General features: G+C 41.9%; 1 protein-coding gene across 1 annotated transcript in view; it reads left to right on the forward strand.

Moving 5' to 3' along the window:
• The window catches only part of SRFBP1 (serum response factor binding protein 1), a gene marked incomplete in the record, with an annotated part of 119,263 nt that extends 100,078 nt beyond the window's left edge, over positions 1–19,185 (forward strand). Inside the window, 4 exon segments of the mRNA XM_034774322.1 lie at positions 7,896–7,977; positions 14,105–14,858; positions 15,380–15,417; positions 16,706–19,185. Coding sequence (XP_034630213.1) covers positions 7,896–7,977; positions 14,105–14,858; positions 15,380–15,417; positions 16,706–16,896 — 1,065 coding nt within the window.
• Positions 19,186–21,217: the final 2,032 nt, after the last annotated feature.

A 21,217-nucleotide genomic window follows, 5' to 3' on the forward strand; every position in this document is an offset into this window, starting at 1 on the left:
ATTTTCACTTTTTAGTGCTATATGATCAGCTACTGGTATATTGAGAGGCCAGTTTCACATTTTGCTCTCCAGAAAAGGTGAAGCAATCAGTGTGATGCTTTCAGATCAGCTGTGAAATGGTTAAGAAATTATTTTTATATATATGTTTAAAGTATGGCTCAAGATTTCATTCCAATTTTGTAACAGATCTTTTTAGTAAGATTTTTCTACATATTCTATACAGCTTCTTAGTCACTTACAAATAATGTACAGTCTTTTGCTCAGCCCTCTTATTTGACCATGTTTGTTGCTGCAGCACAATCACTGTTAATTATCTCCTTATTTTTATGGGGATTGCCTGGTTTTTAAGTACTAGCATCTCTTTTGCTCCCCTGTTTTTTGCCAAGTTTTGTTGTTCAGCACAGTAAAAAAACAAATAGTAAAAATATTTAGCAATGGCATAGTTTTTTAACTTTTCAAAGAATTGTACAAATATGTAATCCTGATGAATAATTACCACTTCTGTCGTCTTCTTCTATATGAATTCTTACAGAATTTAATAGACTAATACTTTTTCTAATATGTTACTAAATTTAAGATTGGCAACAAAACCTAAAGTGATTAGAAAGTTGGAAATTCTTGAGGCAAAACCTGAATAATCCAAATTACTTTCAGTATTTTTTTTTTTCATAAACAACTTTTGGACAAATGCACCTGGTATCCCTATTGATAGGAACTTAGCAATGTTTTTTGTAAATGCACTGTTTTCAACACTGAAGAAATTTCTAAAGTCAAATATGAAGAGTATAATACCCACCTACTTTCTAGTGGGAAATTTTTCCACATGAAAAACAACATAAAATACCAATCAACATGACTGCTGTGTCAATTTAGGCCTGGAAGGATAAACTCTATGCGTGGGTAGGTAACTCAGATCATGTGCGTGCCCTGTCCTAGAACTTTTTGTGTGGTTTCCCATTATAATACCAGTTGTAGTGTTGATACTATGGACAAAAAGAAGAAGTTAAGAATAATAATGGCTTGTAGATCGCCACAGAATGTGCACTTGGGAGATCTGATTATTATTCCAAGCTCTGCTATAGATCATTATAGTGTCACTAGACAGATTACTTAATCTTTCTATGGCTGTTTCCCACTCTAAAAAATAATTGCCGAGCTCAGAGTTCTTGGATAGCTAAATTAATTTTGCCAGATTAATCCAATGGAACTACATTGACCGTTGTATTCTAAATCTATTAAGACTTGCAAAGTGCTTTGAGGTTTCATGGAAGACATTAATTAGAGATTCAATATATTATGTCATCTTAATACTACCAAGCCAATTAATATAAATCCAATTAAGAGTGTGGGGAAGAGAGTCTGGGTTTTTTTTCAAAATTTTGAGTGGGGAAAAAACTTTCTGACTTCATTCCAGGCAATTTCATGCCTCTGAATTTTCCCTTTATTGTGAAAATGTTGGTATGGTGGCTATTTTTTACATCATATCCTGCAAAGAAAACCTCTATAAAAGTTACTTTCATATGAAAACCATTTGCAAAATTCTGATGGGAATGTAGTTATGTCTTTGAAAATTCTCTTGGAAGAAGAAAGGAGAATACGTCTTGGAAAATGCTTCTGTTGACAGGGATGCTGGAACAATTTGTATGGTGGAGGTGCTCAGACCATTGAACCAAACTGTAAACCCTGTGTATAATGAAATCCACGTCAAGCCAAGGGGTGTGGCAGCACCCCTAGTTCCAGCATCTATGCTTGTTGAAGGAAGGAGGTGAGAGACCATGATAGAAACTCATTTACATATTCAAGTATACTCATTCTTTTTTGATGGGAGAAAGAGGAGAGGCAGGTGTGGCTGTAGTGTAATTGGAGGACACGAGGCACAGCCTCCAACATTTTGGGGATATACTTCACTTTATAATAGAAATAGGGCTAAATGCACAGGATGTGTGAAAGTGGTTAGCCTTGGTCTCAGTCTACGCATATCGAACAGGGCAATGCGCTTGCTCTTCAACCGTGCTCAGAAAGTTGGATATTCAAGTGTGCACCTGGGTGCCAGACTCCACCAGAAAAGAAGAGTCAACAGCACTGATGCCACTCGGTGTTATCACCTGTTGCACAGGGACAGACTCTCCAGACGGCTGCCTCATTCTCCAAATTTCTCTCTGTGTGTTTGCTGATAAGCAGAAGGTGGCTCAGGAAAATCCCTGGTTACCAAAAGTGGCCTTTGGCCCTTCTAAAAAATAATCTCAGCTTTCATTTTAATAAAATAAAGCAAGCCTCTAGGCCAGGGGTTCTCAAACTGTGGGTCTGGACCTAAAAGTGGGTTGTGATCCCATTTTAATGGGGTCACGAGGGCCAGCATTAGACTTGCTGGAACCCGGGGCTGAAGCCTGAGCTGCACCCTCACCCAGGGCAGTGGGGCTCAGGTTCTGGCTCCCTCTTCCCCTACCTGGGTCATGTAGTAATTTTGTTGTCAGAAGGCGGTCGTGGTGCAATGAAGTTTGAGAACCCCTGGCTTAGAGGCTTGCTTTATTTTATTAAAATGAAATAGGCTTTTTACTTACAAAGATTACCTTGAATATGGTAACTGACAGAAACCAAAGGGGACCTTAAGATTGCCTACGTGTATTGACTTCTTATGTGAAATGGTTCAGTGAAGTTTGGGACTTATTGCGAAGTATCATCTTGCTAAACCTCCACAAAATCCTTAGGCCAGTGTGATCACAGTGAACAGACAGTAGTGCTGGCACTATGGGTGCTGGGAGTGCTGCTGCACTCCCTGGCTTGAAGGAGTAATAACAAACACCAAATGCATGGTTTTCATCGTCAACACCCCACTATATAAATTGTTCCAGCACCCCTGTGGACAGATGTCAGCTACAGCTGAAAACATTTCATAAGCCTACTCAAAAATGCTAGGGTCACCTCTGTTGACATTTACTGACACTCATGCTGAGTTGTTTCCTCACTCAGGCAGCTGCTGCAAGGGGAACGTCTCATCTACAGTGCTGCTAAAAGCTTATGAAAGTCACTCCATGTAGTCCCTACACTCCATACCACCCCTGACCCTTGGCAGCTGCTGCATTCCACCTCTCCCTTCCATTGCCTACCTCCCCATCCCCAGCTCAGAACTTGAAGAGCCAGTGCTGGTGTTCTTGGTTCCGCTCAATATATAGTTTTCAAGTATGAAAATTAGCTTATATAACTACACCACTACCCCGATGTAACGCGACCCGATATAACATGAATTCGGATATAACGCGGTAAAGCAGCGCTCCGGGGGGATGGGGCTGCGCACTCCGGTGGATCAAAGCAAGTTCGATATAACATGGTTTCACCTATAACGCGGTAAGATTTTTTGGCTCCCGAGGACAGAGTTATAACTGGGTAGAGGTGTAGCATAAAATGTCACTCATGAAGCTTAACGAGACATGGCAGTTGTTGACAAACTGATTCCTTTTTAAGTTGTTGTAAATCAACATAAATAAGTGCATCACTTAGTGAGGCCAAAAAGTTTTGAAGGAGCCCCTTGTTAAAATGACCTCCCTGCACCTGTAAGCGGAGGGGTATTTGGCTGGCTGGCCAAACATGGGAACTGTGCTTTAGGGCTTGGGGGAAAAGGGGAGATATAAAACTGCTGCAAAGGGTCAGTGAGGTCACTGACTCATCCCCCAGGAATGAGGCACTGAAAAGGGACAGCCCTGTACCTTAACCCTCCTTTTGCACGAAGTGGTGTGGATCTGCGGGCACAGTATTGTTTTTTGGGGAGCATAGGCACACATCCAAGTTGCTCGAGGGTTCACAGCTGGGCTTCGGTGGTGAAGCAGTTCTCATTGGCGTGCAAAGAGGGGCATTTCATGGGATCAACTGATACAGCTGCTGTATGCTGTGCGGGCCCATCAATGGCCACCAGATATAATTGTGGTACACCTTGGGGAAAACAATTTGGGAATGCTTAAAGGGGTGGAACTAATGCTCAGAACAAGGAGGGACTTGAGGCTGATCCTTGACATTTTTCCAGGAGTTAACATTGCATGGTCAGATATTCTTCAGCGCAGGGTCTGGCAAGGAGCCATGAGACCCCCAAGGTGGACAAGGCCAGGAGGTATGTGAACAGGGAGGTGGCCAAATTCCTGGGGACCCTAGAAGGGGGAGTAATTTCACATCCTTGCATAGTATATGGAGCACTAGAGTTGTTTTGGGAGTTGTTTCACCTCTCAGACTTGGGTGCTGTCATGTTTTTGACTGATATAAAAGAGGGCATTAGGTGAGGTCAGGGAACCTACTGGGTTTGGAAGGAAGCAGCCAAGCTAATAGTTTTCGCCTCCTTGTGGCAGATGTTCAGTGCAGGTACTCCATAGGAAAGATATACAGTGACCGGATAAATGGTTTGGAAAAGCACATAAAAAGAGGTGTTCGGTAAAGGAGCGAACAGGGGCTGGTTGGGGACCGCTATGATTGGTACGGCAGGGAGCCAACCCCTATTATTATAGTCCACCTTAACGATCCTATGAGGGCGGGGTGGATGGTAAGTTCCTGGCAATGGATTTGCTGGAGGGACCTGGATGGAAAAAGGGGGAGCTGGTAAAAGCCCCCTGATTAATTATGGAATAAACATGGGGTTACCTGCACTGTACACTTTTATCGGCCAGGTAGTCCCAGACATCTGATAATAAATTTGTGGCCTGATTAAGCCTATGTCAAATATCTCCTGTCTTTTTTCCGGTATAGCCAGACAATGTTGGCATCTCATGACTGCCCAGGTTGAATGTTGAGTACAGAAAGAGCCAGTCACTGAACAGTAAACATATATTACTTGACTGCTTTATTCACTTTACACCTGCCAGACTGGATGCTGAATGAGGGAAGAGGATCCTATGGAAATATGTGGTGATGCAATTAGGTATTGTCAAAAATGCATATGCACAAGAAGATAGAGATGTGATTGTGCATGCAGCCTTAAGCATTTTCTGATCATTTGAGTTTCACATTGCAACTTTTACATTCTTTTAACATTGTTTTAGTTTAACATATATTGGATAGAAGACAGCTATAGAAATACCAAAAAATAAAATAATTTCTGTTCGTGCATATCTAAGTAAATATTAGGTTTTGTAAGTGTAAACTTCTTGATAGAGAGCCAGGAAAACCAGATTTTATTGTTGCATGTGAGAAACTTCCTTTATGACTTCAGGTAAGTCACTGGGGCTAATTTGTGCTTAGTTTTTCAGTCTGTAAAATGGGGATAATGTCTACCTTTGAAAATACTATGAGACTTTTGCAGGAAAGACACACATTAGTGAAAAGTGGTACAAGAAATAGTATGGTTTCATATGAATAAATATTTACCATTCCAGCATTTTCATAAATAATCAAATTTAATGATTTTTTTCCTCTATGGATAGACTTAACATTTTTCCTTCTAAATTAGATTTTCTGTCAGTGTTTTCCATCATGTAAAACACTTGTGTTCAATTTGTTTTTCCATAAGCCTGGATATGCCAAAAAGTCAAAAAATAGGAAGTGTTTAAGGATAAGAATGTCACATTGTATGTTTATGGCTGCTATCTCCTAATGTAGATAGTGTTTGCAGGTATTTTTTCTTTAAGAAAAATGTGAGTATTCCATATAAACTGGCAAATAAACTTAAACCCTTTTCCATAAATACTTGAATTAAAGAACACCAGATGTTGCACAGAAGCTACTACTGGTTTGTGAAATTTATGGTATACACTTTCTAAACCCACAGGAAGCGTCTGAAGGGAAAAGTATATTAATTAACTTCAAAAATACATTTTCCAGCTATAGAAAAATCTCCAAAGAAAATACCTTTTGATCTTCAGCAGTGTGAGCAGGCTGTCCCAGCAGTCTGGGAGCAGCATGCACCATTGTCGCATGGGATCTGGATTCAGGCTTCAAGTTCTCTAGGCCAAACCAGCCTGCAAGTAAGCCAGCTGAGGCCCATTGGAGATGGAACATGTATGTCTTTTGGACCATCTCCTCTGGCCAATGTTCAGAAAATCGCAGACTGTCTGCAAAGGGAACAGTTTCCCAGCTCTCCTTGACCTGAGGAAAGCTTTCTGCGATATAGGGGACTTGGGAAGAAGGGAAATTACTGGCAAGCCCAGAAAATCATCTCATCAAACAAGAAACATGACCTAAACAGTATGGTCTTCTGCTAAAATGTTGAGTTTCCCTCACTATTTTGTAACATTTTCCCTAGGGCTGGCCAGAAAACATTTGTTTCCAAAGAGTTTAGAGTTTGAAATTTTGTTTTTATTTGGATATGGAATGAGGGGGAGAAACCCACCAAGTGTTGCTAGTAGCTTGATGTTTAGGGCACTCACCTCCAAACCAGGCACAGTAGGAACTTGAACCTGGGTCTCCCACATTCCAGGTGAATAAACACTGGGCTATTACTGGGTTTGGTGTTTTTCCTCCTTCCTTTCCCTTCTACCCCACAAAATCCATCCTGGATCTGAGATGCCTTCCCTATCAGTTTTGCCCATTAAGACTTTTGCAGTAAAGTGAGGACAACTTTGTGAGTTAAGAACAGTCTAATAACTGCATGTTGTCTTCCAACATATGAAAAACTAGGAATTGAAAATCACAAGGGTAGGAAAGGAAAGAAACACCATCCATAGTACTTTTACCCTAATTACTATAAATTCCCCCTCTTGCCTCCATGACACCCAAATTGTCTTCTGTCTCCCTTCTCTTCATACAAAACTCACAAACCCCAATATCATCCTTGCCCTTCAATCTGACCATGTTACCCTGCTCTTTAAATCCCTCCAATGGCTTTCCTCTGCTCACCTACATCAAATTTAAGCTTACCTTTGCCTTCAAGACCCTGTATAACTCTGCACCTTAACTCTTAGCCACCCTTCTCTTTATCCATCTTCCCTTATCTCCTCTGCTGTGCTAACAATGCCAGCCTCAATGCCTCATTCCACCTGCTTCTCTCACAAATTCTACTCTATTCCTTTATCCAAACCACCCCTCTTTGAGCTAGTCCACAAGGTTGCTACCTTCTTCGTGTTCAGATACTTCCTGAAAGTTAACTTCTACGGTGACTCCTACAGGAAGTCAGGTGGTTGCTTATTACTATTTATCCACAGCCTTGTCATAACCTCTATTTAAAAAACACAAGTGTGTTATATTTTTCAAACTGTGTTACTAAGATGTGGCCATTTGCTACTTTGACTACCTTACTTAGATATGTACACTTCTCCTCTACCCGTTCATCTGTTTGCCTTTTAGACTGAAAAGTTCTTGGAGAAAAGGAGCAATGTTGTTTCATGTTTGGAAAGCACCTAATACATTGTGAGCACTATTGGAAATAATAGTAATGACTTCAAAATTTAGTCTCTAGAGCTCTATCAAAAAAGGAAGATGAATAATATTATCTGACTTAATAGTAATTACCCCTCCAGCCAAGAGGAGGTGGCCTTGTGTATACAGTCCTCTTCAGTCTTTTTTGAATTATTGTAGACCAATATAGCAAATATGCGGTGAATGTAAAATTGTAGTATGTTGTTCAAGCCTGAAAGATGTGCTGACAATATATTCTTAAACAAAAATATCAACAATATCACTCATATTTAACAATAGGGCAATTGGAATGGTATATATTTGTGATGTTCTTATCAATAGCCTCATAGTCAAATTCTTTTATGCTCCTTGGGATGACGTGAGATTTTAATTTAAGACAAATGTGTGGTGTGCAGGCCTGGTAACATTTAAACTTGTATTGTCTTGGGGTTTGGTTTGTTTTTTAGTGGGCCGGATATCCATAATCTGTCACTAGTGTATCTTGTAGTATGGATCAGGCAAATCTACACAACCACCTTATCACCATATAACATTTCTTATTTATTTTTTATCTTTTTATACAGCCAAATTCCACTGCAGCTGACAGAGCGACTGCTAGACTAGCAACACACCCACTGTTAAAGACAAAAATTGCTGATATTAAAGGTATGAAATAGACAATCTCATCTTGTTCAAATTCCTGTATTTATTTATGCATATTATCTTGTTCTATCCCTAAAAAATGGTGTTTTGGAAGAGGTAATATAATTACTCTGTCTCAAATAGGGATATTTGCCTTAGCCACACAGATGAATTTTAAAGGTTTTACAGTTCTATTCTGAACACCGAGGCTCCCTTTTTTCTGTAAGGAACTGAATTTTTAATAGAGAGAAAATATAAATATATAGTGTCAATAATGAACTGGCTTATTATAGCCTGAACATGTTGGTCACTTTTGATTAATATTAAATTGCTTCCATTTTTGTCTCTGCTTTTTAACCCACAGTAACATTATTTGCTATTAGGTGTATGTACTGTTTGCTAATATGTTTATGTACTGTTACATGCTTGTATTGCCAAACTTAAGCCAGCTAGCTGAGATGAAGTCACAGACCTAAAATAGTTTTGTAATAACTACTTAGCTGGTTAATAGGTGTAAAACTCTCAATTGCATAGCAGCTAGCAGAGAGAGGGATTATATGATTCATAAAATCCAGAAGTCTCTGCTGAATTGGTGCTGAATCATATTTAGGGCAGCACCTGTATTGACTCTATAAAGACTATATACTGGAGGTATTTAAGGCTAGGGTTTTCAAAGTATCCTAAGGCAGTTTGCACTGTTTCCAGTATGGACATAGTGTGCTTTTCACTGCAGCACTCACATACCCTACACACCACCGCTAGTGGTTCTTCTCCTTGTTCCGCTGCATCCATTGAAGAGGGGCATGGTCGGTCATGAGGACAAATCTGCGCCCGAGCAGGTAGTAGCGCAATGTTTCCATGGCCCATTTTACAGCAAGGCATTCTCTCTCCACCACTGCATATTTTTGTTCCCTTGGAATGAGTTTCCGACTGAGGTATAGAATTGGGTGTTCCTCCTCCCTGACCATCTGGGTTATAATGGCCCCCAACCCTATTTCTGATGCATCTGTCTGCAGGATAAACTCCTTGGTGAAATCAGGGGCTATCAGTACGGGGTTACTGCAGAGGGCAGTCCGTAGGTCTGTGAATGCTTCCTCTGCTGCGTCAGACCATCTCACCAGATCAGGTCCACGGGCTTTCACTAGGTCTGTCAGGGACGCCCGGGAACCTAGGAACGCCCGGACTTGTTTCTTGCGACTTGTTCGGGGCCAATTTTGGATGGCCTCTAACTTGTTCACTTGGGGTTTTACCAAACCTTTTCCCACAGTGTAGCCAAGATATTTGGCCTCTGTAAACCCTACAGCGCACTTGGCAGGGTTTGTTGTAAGGCCAGCTCGCCTGAAGGTATCGAGGACTGCCTCCACCTTCTCCAGGTGGGTTTCCCAGTCTGGGGTATGAATGACCACATCGTCCAAGTAGGCAGCAGCATAACTGTTATGCGGACGTAATAGCTTGTCCATGAGGCGCTGGAAGGTAGCTGGGGCCCCTTGTAGTCCAAAAGGGAGGACAGTATATTGAAAAAGACCCTCTGGTGTAGAGAATGCAGTCTTTTCCTTTGTGTCTTCTGCAAGGGGAATCTGCCAGTACCGCTTTGTCAAGTCTAGGGTAGTCAAGTACCGGGCATTACCCAGATGGTCCACTAGCTCATCTATGTGAGGTATGGGGTAGGCGTCGAACTGGGATACTTCGTTTAGTCGCCGGAAGTCGTTGCAAAATCTTGTGGTGCCATCAGGTTTGGGCACCAGCACAATTGGGCTGAACCACTGACTGTGGGATTCTTCGATGATCTCCAACTCCAGCATTTTTTTTACTTCTGCTTTTATTTCCTCCCTTTTTGCCGCTGGCACCCGATAGGGCCTCATTGTTACTCTGGCCCCAGGGTTCGTGACGATGTGGTGATAGGTCTCGGTTGTTCGACCCGGTTTTGTCGAGAACACATCTTGGTTCCGGAAGATCATCTCAGACACCTCATTCTTCTGGTCTGGTTTTAAATCGGGAGACACTCTCACCTGTTTAGAAGGCTTGTTTTCCTGGGTTAGGTCTTTTTGGACCGTTGTGCATGCCTCTTGTGCTTGCCAGGGTTTCAGAAGGTTAACGTGATAAATCTGTTCTTGTTTTCTGCATCCTGGCTGCTGCACCTTGTGGGTTACTTCTCCCACGGGCTCAACCACCTCTGACCCCATTGGGCCAGAAGCTTGTTTTCTGCCGTGGGTACCAACACCATAACCCGATCCCCTGGTTGGAACTGTCGCACTTTTGCCTGGCGATTGTAATGGGTTCGCTGGGCCTCCTCTGCCTTTTATCCAAATGTTCCCGTACAATAGGGGTAACCCGGGCTATCCGGTCTCACATCTGCATTACATGCTCTATTATATTTCTCCCCTCATTGGGTTCCTCTTCCCAGATCTCTTTGGCGATATCTAGTATGCCACGGGGGTGACGCCCGTATAATAACTCGAAGGGGGAAAACCCAATTGAGGCCTGTGGTACCTCCCGGATAGCGAACATAAGGTAGGGTAGTAGGGTGTCCCAATCCTTCCCATCCCGACTTACCACCTTCCTTATCATAGCCTTGAGGGTTCAGTTAAACCTTTCTACCAACCCATCAGTCTGCGGATGGTAGACCGAAGTTCTCAGGGTATGTATATGGCGCAGTGTACAGAGGTCCTTCATTAGCTTTGACATAAATGGGGTTCCTTGGTCGGTTAATATCTCCTTCAGTAGCCCCATTCGGGCAAAGATCCCCACCAGCTCTTTGGCTATAGTTTCAGAGGCCATGTTCCGCAGGGGGACGGCTTCTGGGTAGCGAGTAGCATAGTCCAAAACAACAAGTATATATTGGTGGCCCCGAGCCGTCTTCTCCAGGGGCCCCAATAGGTTCATGGCTATTCGCTCGAAGGGGACCTCTATGATGGGAAGGGTTACTAAAGGTGCCCTCAAGTGGGGACGGGGACTGTGCAGCTGACACTCCGGGCAGGAGGCACAGTACCTCCTCACTTCTTCATGTACTCCGGGAGAACTGTCGTAGGACTCGTGCCAGGGTCTTCTCTACCCCCAAATGCCCCCCAAAAAGATTACTATGAGAAAGATTTAATACAGCGTTCTGGTGTTTTTGAAGTACTAGGATCTGCTGTACCTTCTACCCCGTACTGGTGCAACCCAGTATAAGAGATCCTTCTTCATTATGAAGTAGGGTCCTGGTCCCTGGGTTTTTCCCTTCCACGGGGACCCCATCTATTTCAGTCACCTCCTTCCTAGTGTCATACCTTGGGTCTTCTGCCTGGTCCCGTCCAAAATTTCCTCTCCCGGGGCTAATCTGCCCAAGATCTAGGGGCCCAGTCTCTGTTGCCTCTACTGGTTCAGAAGCATTAGGGTGGGGGTCAGACTCAGGTGCTTCTCCCTCCTACGTGACCTCCTTTTCAGCTGCGCAGGTCCGCCTACCTACAAGAGCGACCCTCTGGCTTTGGGTCAGTCTTCGGGTTCCCAAGGCCTTAGCTGCCCTTCTTTCCCTTTTTGTCTTTCTACCCTGTCTGGGAGTGGAGAACAAATCTGGGGATATTTCAGAGAAGACTGGGGGTTGACAGTCTACTGTGGATGCCTCACCAATTTTAGGGTCCCCATCTTTCTCCAATCCCCCTACTGGGAGTAAGTTTCCAAACCCTGGGAAGTCCCTCCCTATGAGCACCAGGTATGGGAGTTTAGGGACTACACCTGCTGCTACCTCAGTAGTGTTCCCTTGGATCTCGATTTTTACTGGGATGGTGGGGTAGTAACTAACTGTCCCATGGACACATGTTATCCCCGTACGTTTAGCCTGCAGCAGCGGACTAAGCTTCACAAGCTTCCCTGAGATAAGCGTGATAGCACTCCCCGAATCAACCAGTGCCGTGGTCCCTACCCCATTTAGTTTCACTGGTCTGGTGTGTGTATGTGTGTGTGTGTGTATATATATATTATATATATGTATATGTGGGGTTAGTCAGACCCCCACAAGGTGGATTAGGGAGCATGGATCTGCCCAGTTCCCCAGGTTACACTGTATAGGCTCCTCAGCATTGGGACACTGTGCAGCTATGTGTCCCCACTCCCCGCAGGCATAACATCTGTATGGAGCCCTAGGCGTTCCCCAGTCTCTTGATTTGGGCAGTCTAACATCACGATCCCCTTCTCCCTCAGTGCTCCGACTCTTTGTGGCCTCTGATGGGCCTTCAGCCTCTATCTTTTTCCAGCTGGGCCTCCTGGTGGCCCAGTCACCCGAACTTTAGGGCTTGGTGCTGCTAGTTGAACCTGGGGTGCCTCTTCCTTAACTGGTCGGGTCAGCTCCCTCACTGTCCTTCGCCTCTCTACCAGGGCAACAATCTCATCATAGGTAATCTCATGCTTACCCAGGCATGAAGGACTGGTGGTAGTCCCCTCATGTATCGGTCAATGACCAGAACCGCTAGTATCTCTTCCGGACACCGGGACTCTGTTTGCAACCACTTTCATGCAAGATGGATGAGGCCATACAATTGGGACCGTGGGGTTTTGTCTTCCTGGTACCTCCAACCATGATACCGCTGGGCCCGCACTGCTGTCGTTACCCCAGATCTGGCCAGGATCTCTGCTTTCAGCTGGGGGTAGTCTGCCGCAGCCTCTTCAGGCAGATCATGGTAGGCCTTCTGGGCCTCCCCACACAGGAATGGGGCAAGGATGCCAGACCACTGATCTCCAGGCCAGGCCTCCCGTAGGGCTGTCCTCTCGAAGGCCAGAAGGTATGCCTCTACATCATCCTCCCGTGTCATTTTCTGCAGCCAGTGGCTGGCCCGTATGAGCCGCGTCCCATCATGACCACGATTCAGCTCTGTAAGGGACTTTACCTGGTTTACCAGTTCCCACAACATAGCTCGGTCTTGAGCAGCCTGGTCCATCAGCAGGCAATTAGGCTCTTGCTGCAGCCGCACTGCCTCCTGTTGGGCAGCTGCCTGGACACTGGTAGCCTCCTGCTGGGCCACCGTAGCTTGTATCAGTGCCCGCACTACGTCATCCATTGTGGTGGAAAAAAAAGTAAACCCTCTCCCTTTTTTTTGTGTGTGTGTTTTTGTTTGTTTGTTTTTAAATCACCCTCCTTCCGCTGTGCTGTGCACCCCAAGATCCCACTCCTGACACCAGTGTGACAAAGTTCCTCCTCTATCTTGGTGGGTCCTGCACTTATTGGTGGATTTTCTTGCCTCAGAGATTCACCATGTGGGTTGGGGAATAGCCCAGAGACCTTCCCCTCTGGAAGAACCCACAGTCCAGGTCAATTGGGAGGTTTGGGGGGAACCCGGGCCTGCCCTCTACTCCAGGTTCCAGCCCAGGGCCCTGTGGACTGCAGCTGTCTAGAGTGCCTCCTGTAACAGCTGCATGACAGCTACAACTCCCTGGGCTACTTCCCCATGGCCTCCTCCAAACACCTTCCTTATTCTCACCACAGGACCTTCCTCTTGGTGTCTGATAACGCTTGTGCTCCTCAGTCCTCCAGCAGCACACCCTCTCACTCTCAGCTCCTTGCACCTCTTGCTCCCAGCTCCTCACACTCGCCCCACAAACTGAAGTGAGCTCCTTTTAAAACCCAGGTGCCCTGATTAGCCTGCTTTAATTGATTCTAGCAGCTTCTTCTTAATTGGCTCCAGGTGTCCTAATTAGCCTGCCTGTCTTAACTGGTTCTAGCAGGTTCCTGATTACTCTAGTGCAGCCCCTGCTCTGGTCACTCAGGGAACAGAAAACTACTCATCCAGTGACCTCTACCAGACTCCTGTACCCCACTGGTCTGGGTCTGTCACTATATATATATAAACGTGTGTTTACAGTTTTTCCACACTCAAAATATCACCTGACATTAACTTGAATCAATGAAAATCATCTGATGCTGAGAAGTTCACTACATGCAATAGGAGCCCTCACTCACTTCTGATTTCCCACTTTTCCTCTTTGACATTACTTCAAGCCATTTTCAGACCCTACTTTTACTTTCTAAATGATCTAGTGAAGGCACCAAAAATATCTCATACTTGTTCAGCACAGTGGATCTAACTTGCAAACTTAGTGTCATAGCCACTTGAACATTGTTTTAACTAATGTATGTACTGTCATGATGCTGCAATAACTCTATTTGCTATTATTTTTGTAGCTGCTGTAAAAGCCTTTAAGGATGCAAGACGGAAGCCACCTAAAACTCAATCTTCAGATGAGCATAAATCAGAAGAACAGCTTTCTCAAAAGCCTAATTTGAGGCAACATTCTAATAGCAATGTAGACAACCAGACACATACACTGGTTCTAAAACAGCAAGAAGCTAAAACAAAGGTGAATGTGAAAACAGCCACTAACATAGAAAATAAACAAATCTGTGAGAGAGAATGTGAGCAGAAATCTTCAGAAATTGAAAGAACAGATTCTCCGGGTGATTTGTCATTACAAACTTCAGAAAAACATGCCATAGTTGAAGATCAAACAGAACCAACAATTGACTGGCCAAAAAGAAAAAAACTTACAAGTGCGAACAAGTTCAGGATAACAAACAAATCAAACAGTGATGTTAGTGATATGGAAGAATTCGATAACAAGGAGTATTTTGATGACAGCACAGAAGAGAGGTTTTATAACCAGTCATCCGATTCTGAAGAAAGTGATAGCGATGATGATTTCTTCATCGGCAAAGTAAAGAAAAAGAAGAAGAAAGTGGCAGATAGTGACCTTTCTTCAGCAAAGGAAAAAAAAAAACTCAAAGAAGCATTACTAAACAAAACAAAGGACTCAAAGTTTATGACGATGCAGGATGTGATCACAGAAGAAAGTAAACCAAGTGCAAAAGCAATGAAGTTGGAATCAGTATTTTGCAATTCTCTGTCCAGATCTGATCAGAAATCCAAAAATATGAAGAGGTATTCTTTTCCATTTCAGTTATAGAAATTATAGAGTAATTATTATGACTTGTTATATTTCCATCAACTGAGCAGAATTTCAGCCAATCACTGCTCAGAGTATTTGGATTGGCATTTTGTATCCAGTCACATTATTATTCCTTGACCGTTATGCATTTTTCAAATTCTTCCCTGCTCAGGAAAGTTATTTGTGTCAGTATCAATAGAAAGTTCTAAAAAGATGCTCACAGCAATGTTAACTGCTCCTGACCTTCATAAAAGCTGAACTCAAAAGCTCAAGATGAGCCAGCAAAAATCAGTTATATACAAAAAATATAAATTATATATAGTTCTTGCATTGGTTTTCATGTCACAGTTTCACTTCGGTGTTAACCAATAGCAAAAGCTGTTTATTGCTACCATACCCTAGTGCCATGTAGATTATCCAGCAAGTATGGTGGATTTGACCATTTTTTCAAACAAATCTTTTATTTATTATTCCTTTCTTGAAAGATCTTTAATATTATTTTCTTGTTTTTTAGAAATGCTAACTATCAGACTTCCAAAAACAGAAGAACAGGTATGTGTCCATGGTACTGCTGCTCCATTTGAATTCCTTAAAATCCCAAAGTAAAACCTGTCAAGCTATACTTACCCCTGTAGGGCTAATCACAGGGAGGTATTCTGTTTTGTTTCATATTTCAATTTAGGACTTGTCTGCATGAAAACAATTAGTTTGCGGCAAGCTGGGGTGGGAATCTACCCCCTTCCTAGCCTATCATAGACTGTCTGTGTGGACCCTCTTGACATGCATTAACAATATGTTAACGTGCTTTGGTTTAGTTCCGTTTCAGAGAGGACTAGATCAGAGAATGTTATCAAACCATAAATGTGCATCAGCAAGGTCTACATAGATAGTTAGTCTGCAGCAGGCTAGTGCAGGGTAGATTCCCACCCAATCTTGCCACAAATTAAATGTTCATGCAGACAAGCCCTTAGTGACATTTATTCAGCTATTTCTATTTGAGTCATCGAGGGATTGTATTTGCCCTTTAACTTGTAGAAACTGTTTGATGTTATACGTTTCCATGGTTTGAAATAGTTATCAAAAGCAAGCATCCTACAGGTCTGTACTCTGTCACCTTTCCCCACGTTAAGTAGTACCTTACTCCATGAAACTACTCATGGAAAAAGGTACAACCTGAGTATGAGTAAAGGTGATGGAATTCAAGCTTTAATCTCATCAAGTGGTTCATCCCAGCAAATTATTTTAGCCACTTGAATATTTTACCCAGATTATGGCTCATTCTGCACTTTTAAGGATTATAATTTTTTTGAAGAAAGAAAGAAAGAAAGAAAGAAATTATGTGCCGATCTCATATTGAAAGTGCTACTCTAAAATCGGATGTCCAGTGACTCATCTCTCATCGGTATTCTGTACAATAAAATCAGAGATTGTGATGACTCTTATGCATGGTAATTAAATTCCACACAAATTTTGCATTGAAACCCCAGAGCCTTCTGCCATCTTAATCATATCATCTTGACCATATCTGCTGTTCATGAACTGGCAGTTTGCTGATTTGTGAGAAAAGGGATAATCTTCCTTCCTCCTTAGCAATCTTCCTAGGTGTTTATACTTTTTTTTTTTTTTAGTCGTGTTCATCTGTGTATATTATGTGTGGCTCATTAGGAATGGATATTGGAGATTATATGGTATGTCTCACTTATTATATATTGCCTTAGTTATATTGGCTTCCAGTAAATACCTACCCTTATTTTAAGGTATTTATAGTATGTATTACCTGGTTTTGTACATGTTCATGACATAGTTGCATTTAATGTTTTTTATTGTATTTTATGCACAGCTTTTCCAAAAAGTGAACTGCGAGTAAAGAGAACACACCTTGCTAAAGCTGCAGGTATAAAGTATGAAAATAAAAAAGAGCATTTAGAGCAACCACTTCATCCTTCGTGGGAAGCAAGCAAGAAGCGTCGGGAACAAATATCTCAAATTACAGCATTCCAGGGGAAAAAGATTAAATTTGATGATGATTAAACTTTTTTAATGTAAATTCATATTGTTAAAGAAGATTCTTATAGTTCCCCTCTAGTTTGGTATCTACTTTTGAGATGTAACAACTTGTGTTTTGACTGGACCTTTGTGACCCCGGTGTTATAGATTGAAAAGAGAATATTTATCTTCTTGATTGAGATGATACGTGCAAAGTTTGGAAACTAAACCTTTTACAGTATTTGAGAACTAGTGCCTTTTTCAAATCATATGTACATGTTTTTATAAACTAAATAGTATCCTAATCTTGAGAAATCGGTGATGTAGTCTTTTAAGGTTTTTTGGCAAGGAAAAAGCTATTCCAGATTTGTTTATAATGAAGATTGAGCAAATGAAACAATTGTGCTAATGGGGATGTCACATAGTATATGATTAAGAGTTCAGTTCTTTAGTGCCACCACCTGTGAAACCCACAATGAAGTCAGGAAGGGGTTTATGGAGCTATTTTGTGCTCTGTAATAGTTGAGAGTTTTCCTCTGTGGGGTTTTGCATTATGTAAGGTACACTCCAGAAAACTATTGAAGGACTTCAATATCAGAAGAGATGGGAAGAATAAGTGCTCCTAGCTAAGAAAACGTAGTTAAAATAGTTCATTAAGACATATGTTTAAAATATCAAAATATTTACTCTTATCTTAGCTGGAAGAAGTTCAGAGCTCTGTTAGCTCTGAAGACATTTGCTAAATTCCATAAATGCATTAAGCAAGCCGAAATGCAGATTAGTGTGTATGGCAAACTCTAGATAGCAATAAAAATTTGCCATCTAAAATATGTTCATCTTTCTTGATTAGATCAACAATTTTGATAACTAAAGTACACGGTCGTGAGCATTCCTGTACTGAAAGGAAAATTCAGTGTGCCCCACTTAATTTAAATTGCATGTAGTCAGAGAATTAGGATCTCATCCTACTGAGTTCCTAACTACCAGAATAGTAAGAAGAGTATAAATTTAAAAAGTACCTTCTTATTAAATGCTATTGATTTGTTTGCCAAAGATCTTGGGTTTTTTTATATCCCTAACTGTTGGAAGGGCATTTGACTGTGTTGGATGGAGCTATCATTTTAGTGTTCTGGAGTTCCTGGGATCGGGGTGTGGGGAGATGGTTTTTTAACCATTTTTTTTTTCTTTAAAGGTCTTTCATATTAGTTAGTTTTAAAAGATCTATGAACTTAATTGTAACTGTCTCTTCCTCGTTGTGGTTTAATTGGATGCTACTGTCCTTTATACAATTGGTCTGAATCAATTCCATAAAACATATACACAGTTAATAATATGGATATTCTATGCTATGCTTTGCTATCCATACAGCAGGAAGGTTTTTATATCCAAAGTGAAGTTCTCCCTTCCTGAATTATGTTACAGCCTTGGAGGAATGTGGATTTCAATTAAGTTTGTGCCCCGAATGTTTTGATTTTTTTTTTTCTTTTTATTCCTCATTATATGAAACAGTAGTGTATGTGTGGAGGTGGGGATTTTATACCAGATCGTAAGAGTTCAAGGCATCTTCAATAGCAATAGACTCTTGTAAAAGTAATCTTGTACTAGGTAAGCAGCCAGTGGCTACACATAGGAACTACATTCAGTGTATTTTGAACTTGTATTTATCTTCAAGGAAAATCATGTTTTGAAGAAAGTCATCCTCTTGAAAGCAATATCTAGAATACTGTTTTACATATTCTAGACAAGAAACTTTTTTAAAGGCTTAGTACTAGTCCAAACAAATATTTGATGTGCAATTTTCCTGGTTTCAATAAAGGGCAGGAAACTTTTTCTCTTTTCGTTGGCTGTAATCCTGTTATAAAAATATTCTTCACAGACAGCTAATCTTTTCTGAGTAGGTGAAAGTTTCCAATTTTGAGAAGTGACTGATATCCATGGTCAAATAATTAAAAAAACACATTAACTGGACATTTCTGCTAAAGATATTGAGTGAAATAGTTAACAAAGTGGACGTTTTAAATGTGTTCACCTTTATACTTCTGCATTAACTCCTCAGACCTTTATACTTCTGCATTAACTCCTCAGATGTATGGGAGGCACTACACACCTCAGGGTACATCTATACTGCACATTCCTTTCAGCGGTGTGCAAAGTACTTACACTACACACACTCCTAACAGGTATAAATAACAGTTGGTTGTAAGTAAAGGTATGCCTGAACCATGTGGGTATGGGGCTCTCTATTCACTCAAGCAGTGCCTACCTGTCAACAATACTATTTTTTATAAATATACAGGTTTCAGAGTGGTAGCCGTGTTAGTCTGTATCAGCAAAATCGAGGAGTACTTGTGGCACTTTAGAGACTAACAAATTTATTTGGGCATAAGTTTTGGGCATCAGATGCATCAGATGAAGTGGGTTTTAGCCCACGAAAGCTTATGCCCGAATAAATTTGTTAGTCTCTAAGGTGCCATAAGCACTCCTCATTGTTTTATCAATATAAGTTCCTGCTGATGGAGCCACTGTACACCACAGGGAAAGACTCCTAAAGCAGGGACCTGCCAGAATCTTTCCTCGTAGAGGGGAAAGGCTCTGGCAGCTCTCCGCTACTAGCCAGCAGCTCCCTGCTGTAGGAGCTGGCTAGAGCCATTCCCTGCCACAGTGGAAGGCTGCTGCAACAGGGAAAGGCGCTGGTGTGGGAAGGCAGTGGGGAAAGGCTCTGGGAGCTCTCTGCTGCCAAGCGTTTTCTGCTGCCTCCCCCTTCCCAGAGGATTTCACTTTCATGCTACATGCTGCAGCGTGGACCACCCTGCTTTTCACTGTGGCTTGTAGCTATACACCCTACACACCACCACAAGAGGTGCAGTGTAGACATAGCCTTAGTCTATTGATTCAGGCAGTGTACAGAACTGGGAAGACAACATAACGTTCGTTCATATTTAGAAGGTAAACCATATGGCTTAAAAATGTGTTTCTATGAAAATTGAAATTCCGAAGGAACTGCGGGATGGCTAGAGATGTGCCATTACATCTCTCTGGCTTACATGAAGCCAGGCGTGTTAGAGGGTCTAAGCCCATTCATTTCCTTGTGGTATCTGTTCTTTGGAATGAATTCTTCAAACTGGTTGCTAGGCTCATGCTCTATTTCCTCTGGTGCTCTGGTTAGATGATTGCTAACAGTGTGTCCTTAGTACAGTGTGAATGTTGATCTAGCTGTAGGATAGATCATCCCACCATTCCTGTATTGTTAGGCATTAGTGTAACGTACTTTCATGTGTTGTTTCGATGTGGTAATTTAGCTTTGGTTTCTGCTTTCTATTTTGTTTCACATCAGAATTACCCAAGTCAAATGACAAAATACTATATGCTATATTATTGGTATGATATGTGGTATTGGTATGTGTTTCCACAAAACATATCTTCTCCAAGTAACAGAACATCATTGTATCTAAATAGTGTCTCTTATTCAATTCTATTTTCCTTGATACTCTAAAAAGACAGATTGAGAATTACTATAGAAATAAATAATGTGGCGGCTCGGGCTTTCAAAACAGACAGAGCACAAAACAAGTTTTTAAATCCTAAATGAAATATCTTTCATCAGGGCCTAAAGGTCACTTTGGATTTGACTGGCTTCCAGGGAGAGCAAATTCCAAATGGGGCCCTCATTTTGTTTATGCTTTTGCCTCTGAACGTGGAGTGTTTAGGCTTGGGTTCTGGCAGCAAGCACTTCCCAACAGGATTTGTTACAAGAAAGATGTTGCAGGAGCCCCTTCTTAAAATGTTGGCCAAAATGAAGGGAAAGTTGGAATGTTTTCCCTGCTTCTTATTGAGTTCACACCCTTTCTTAATGCTGTGAAACCATCTTTGCCCAGATGAACTAAGTCTGGGCTTAGGAAATACTTCTTGAAGAGCAATTTTCTTTTTATTAGTTTACAGTGAATGACAGGCATTTCCGAAATATTTGCAGAGGGGAAGATACCAGGAAACACTAAAGGTATGACTACACAGTATTTTGGAGTGAGCGCAAGCTAGCGCTCTAAAAACAACTGTAGAGACAGTGCTTTGAGGTTGTGGCTTGGGCTGGAGCTCAGGCTCAGAGGCCTGAGACTTCCTCCAAAATGTTGTGTGGACATACTAGAAGACCTTTACTTCCTCCTCCTTCTCCTCCTAATTACATAAGTTAAATGTGGTGTGGTATGGTATCACTATACACTGTACATTTTTTTCAGGCATTTGCTATGTAACATCACTTGCCAAACAAGTATTGACTGCTTCCTTTTTTGTGGCTAGAAGAAAGCATTTGTGGGTAAAATAAATTCCCAGTCCCTCACGCCGCCTCTTTTGTGGACACATGCACCCCTGA

The sequence above is a fragment of the Trachemys scripta genome, chromosome 6 (assembly GCF_013100865.1).
Source record: "Trachemys scripta elegans isolate TJP31775 chromosome 6, CAS_Tse_1.0, whole genome shotgun sequence".
Classification (NCBI taxonomy): domain Eukaryota; kingdom Metazoa; phylum Chordata; order Testudines; family Emydidae; genus Trachemys; species Trachemys scripta.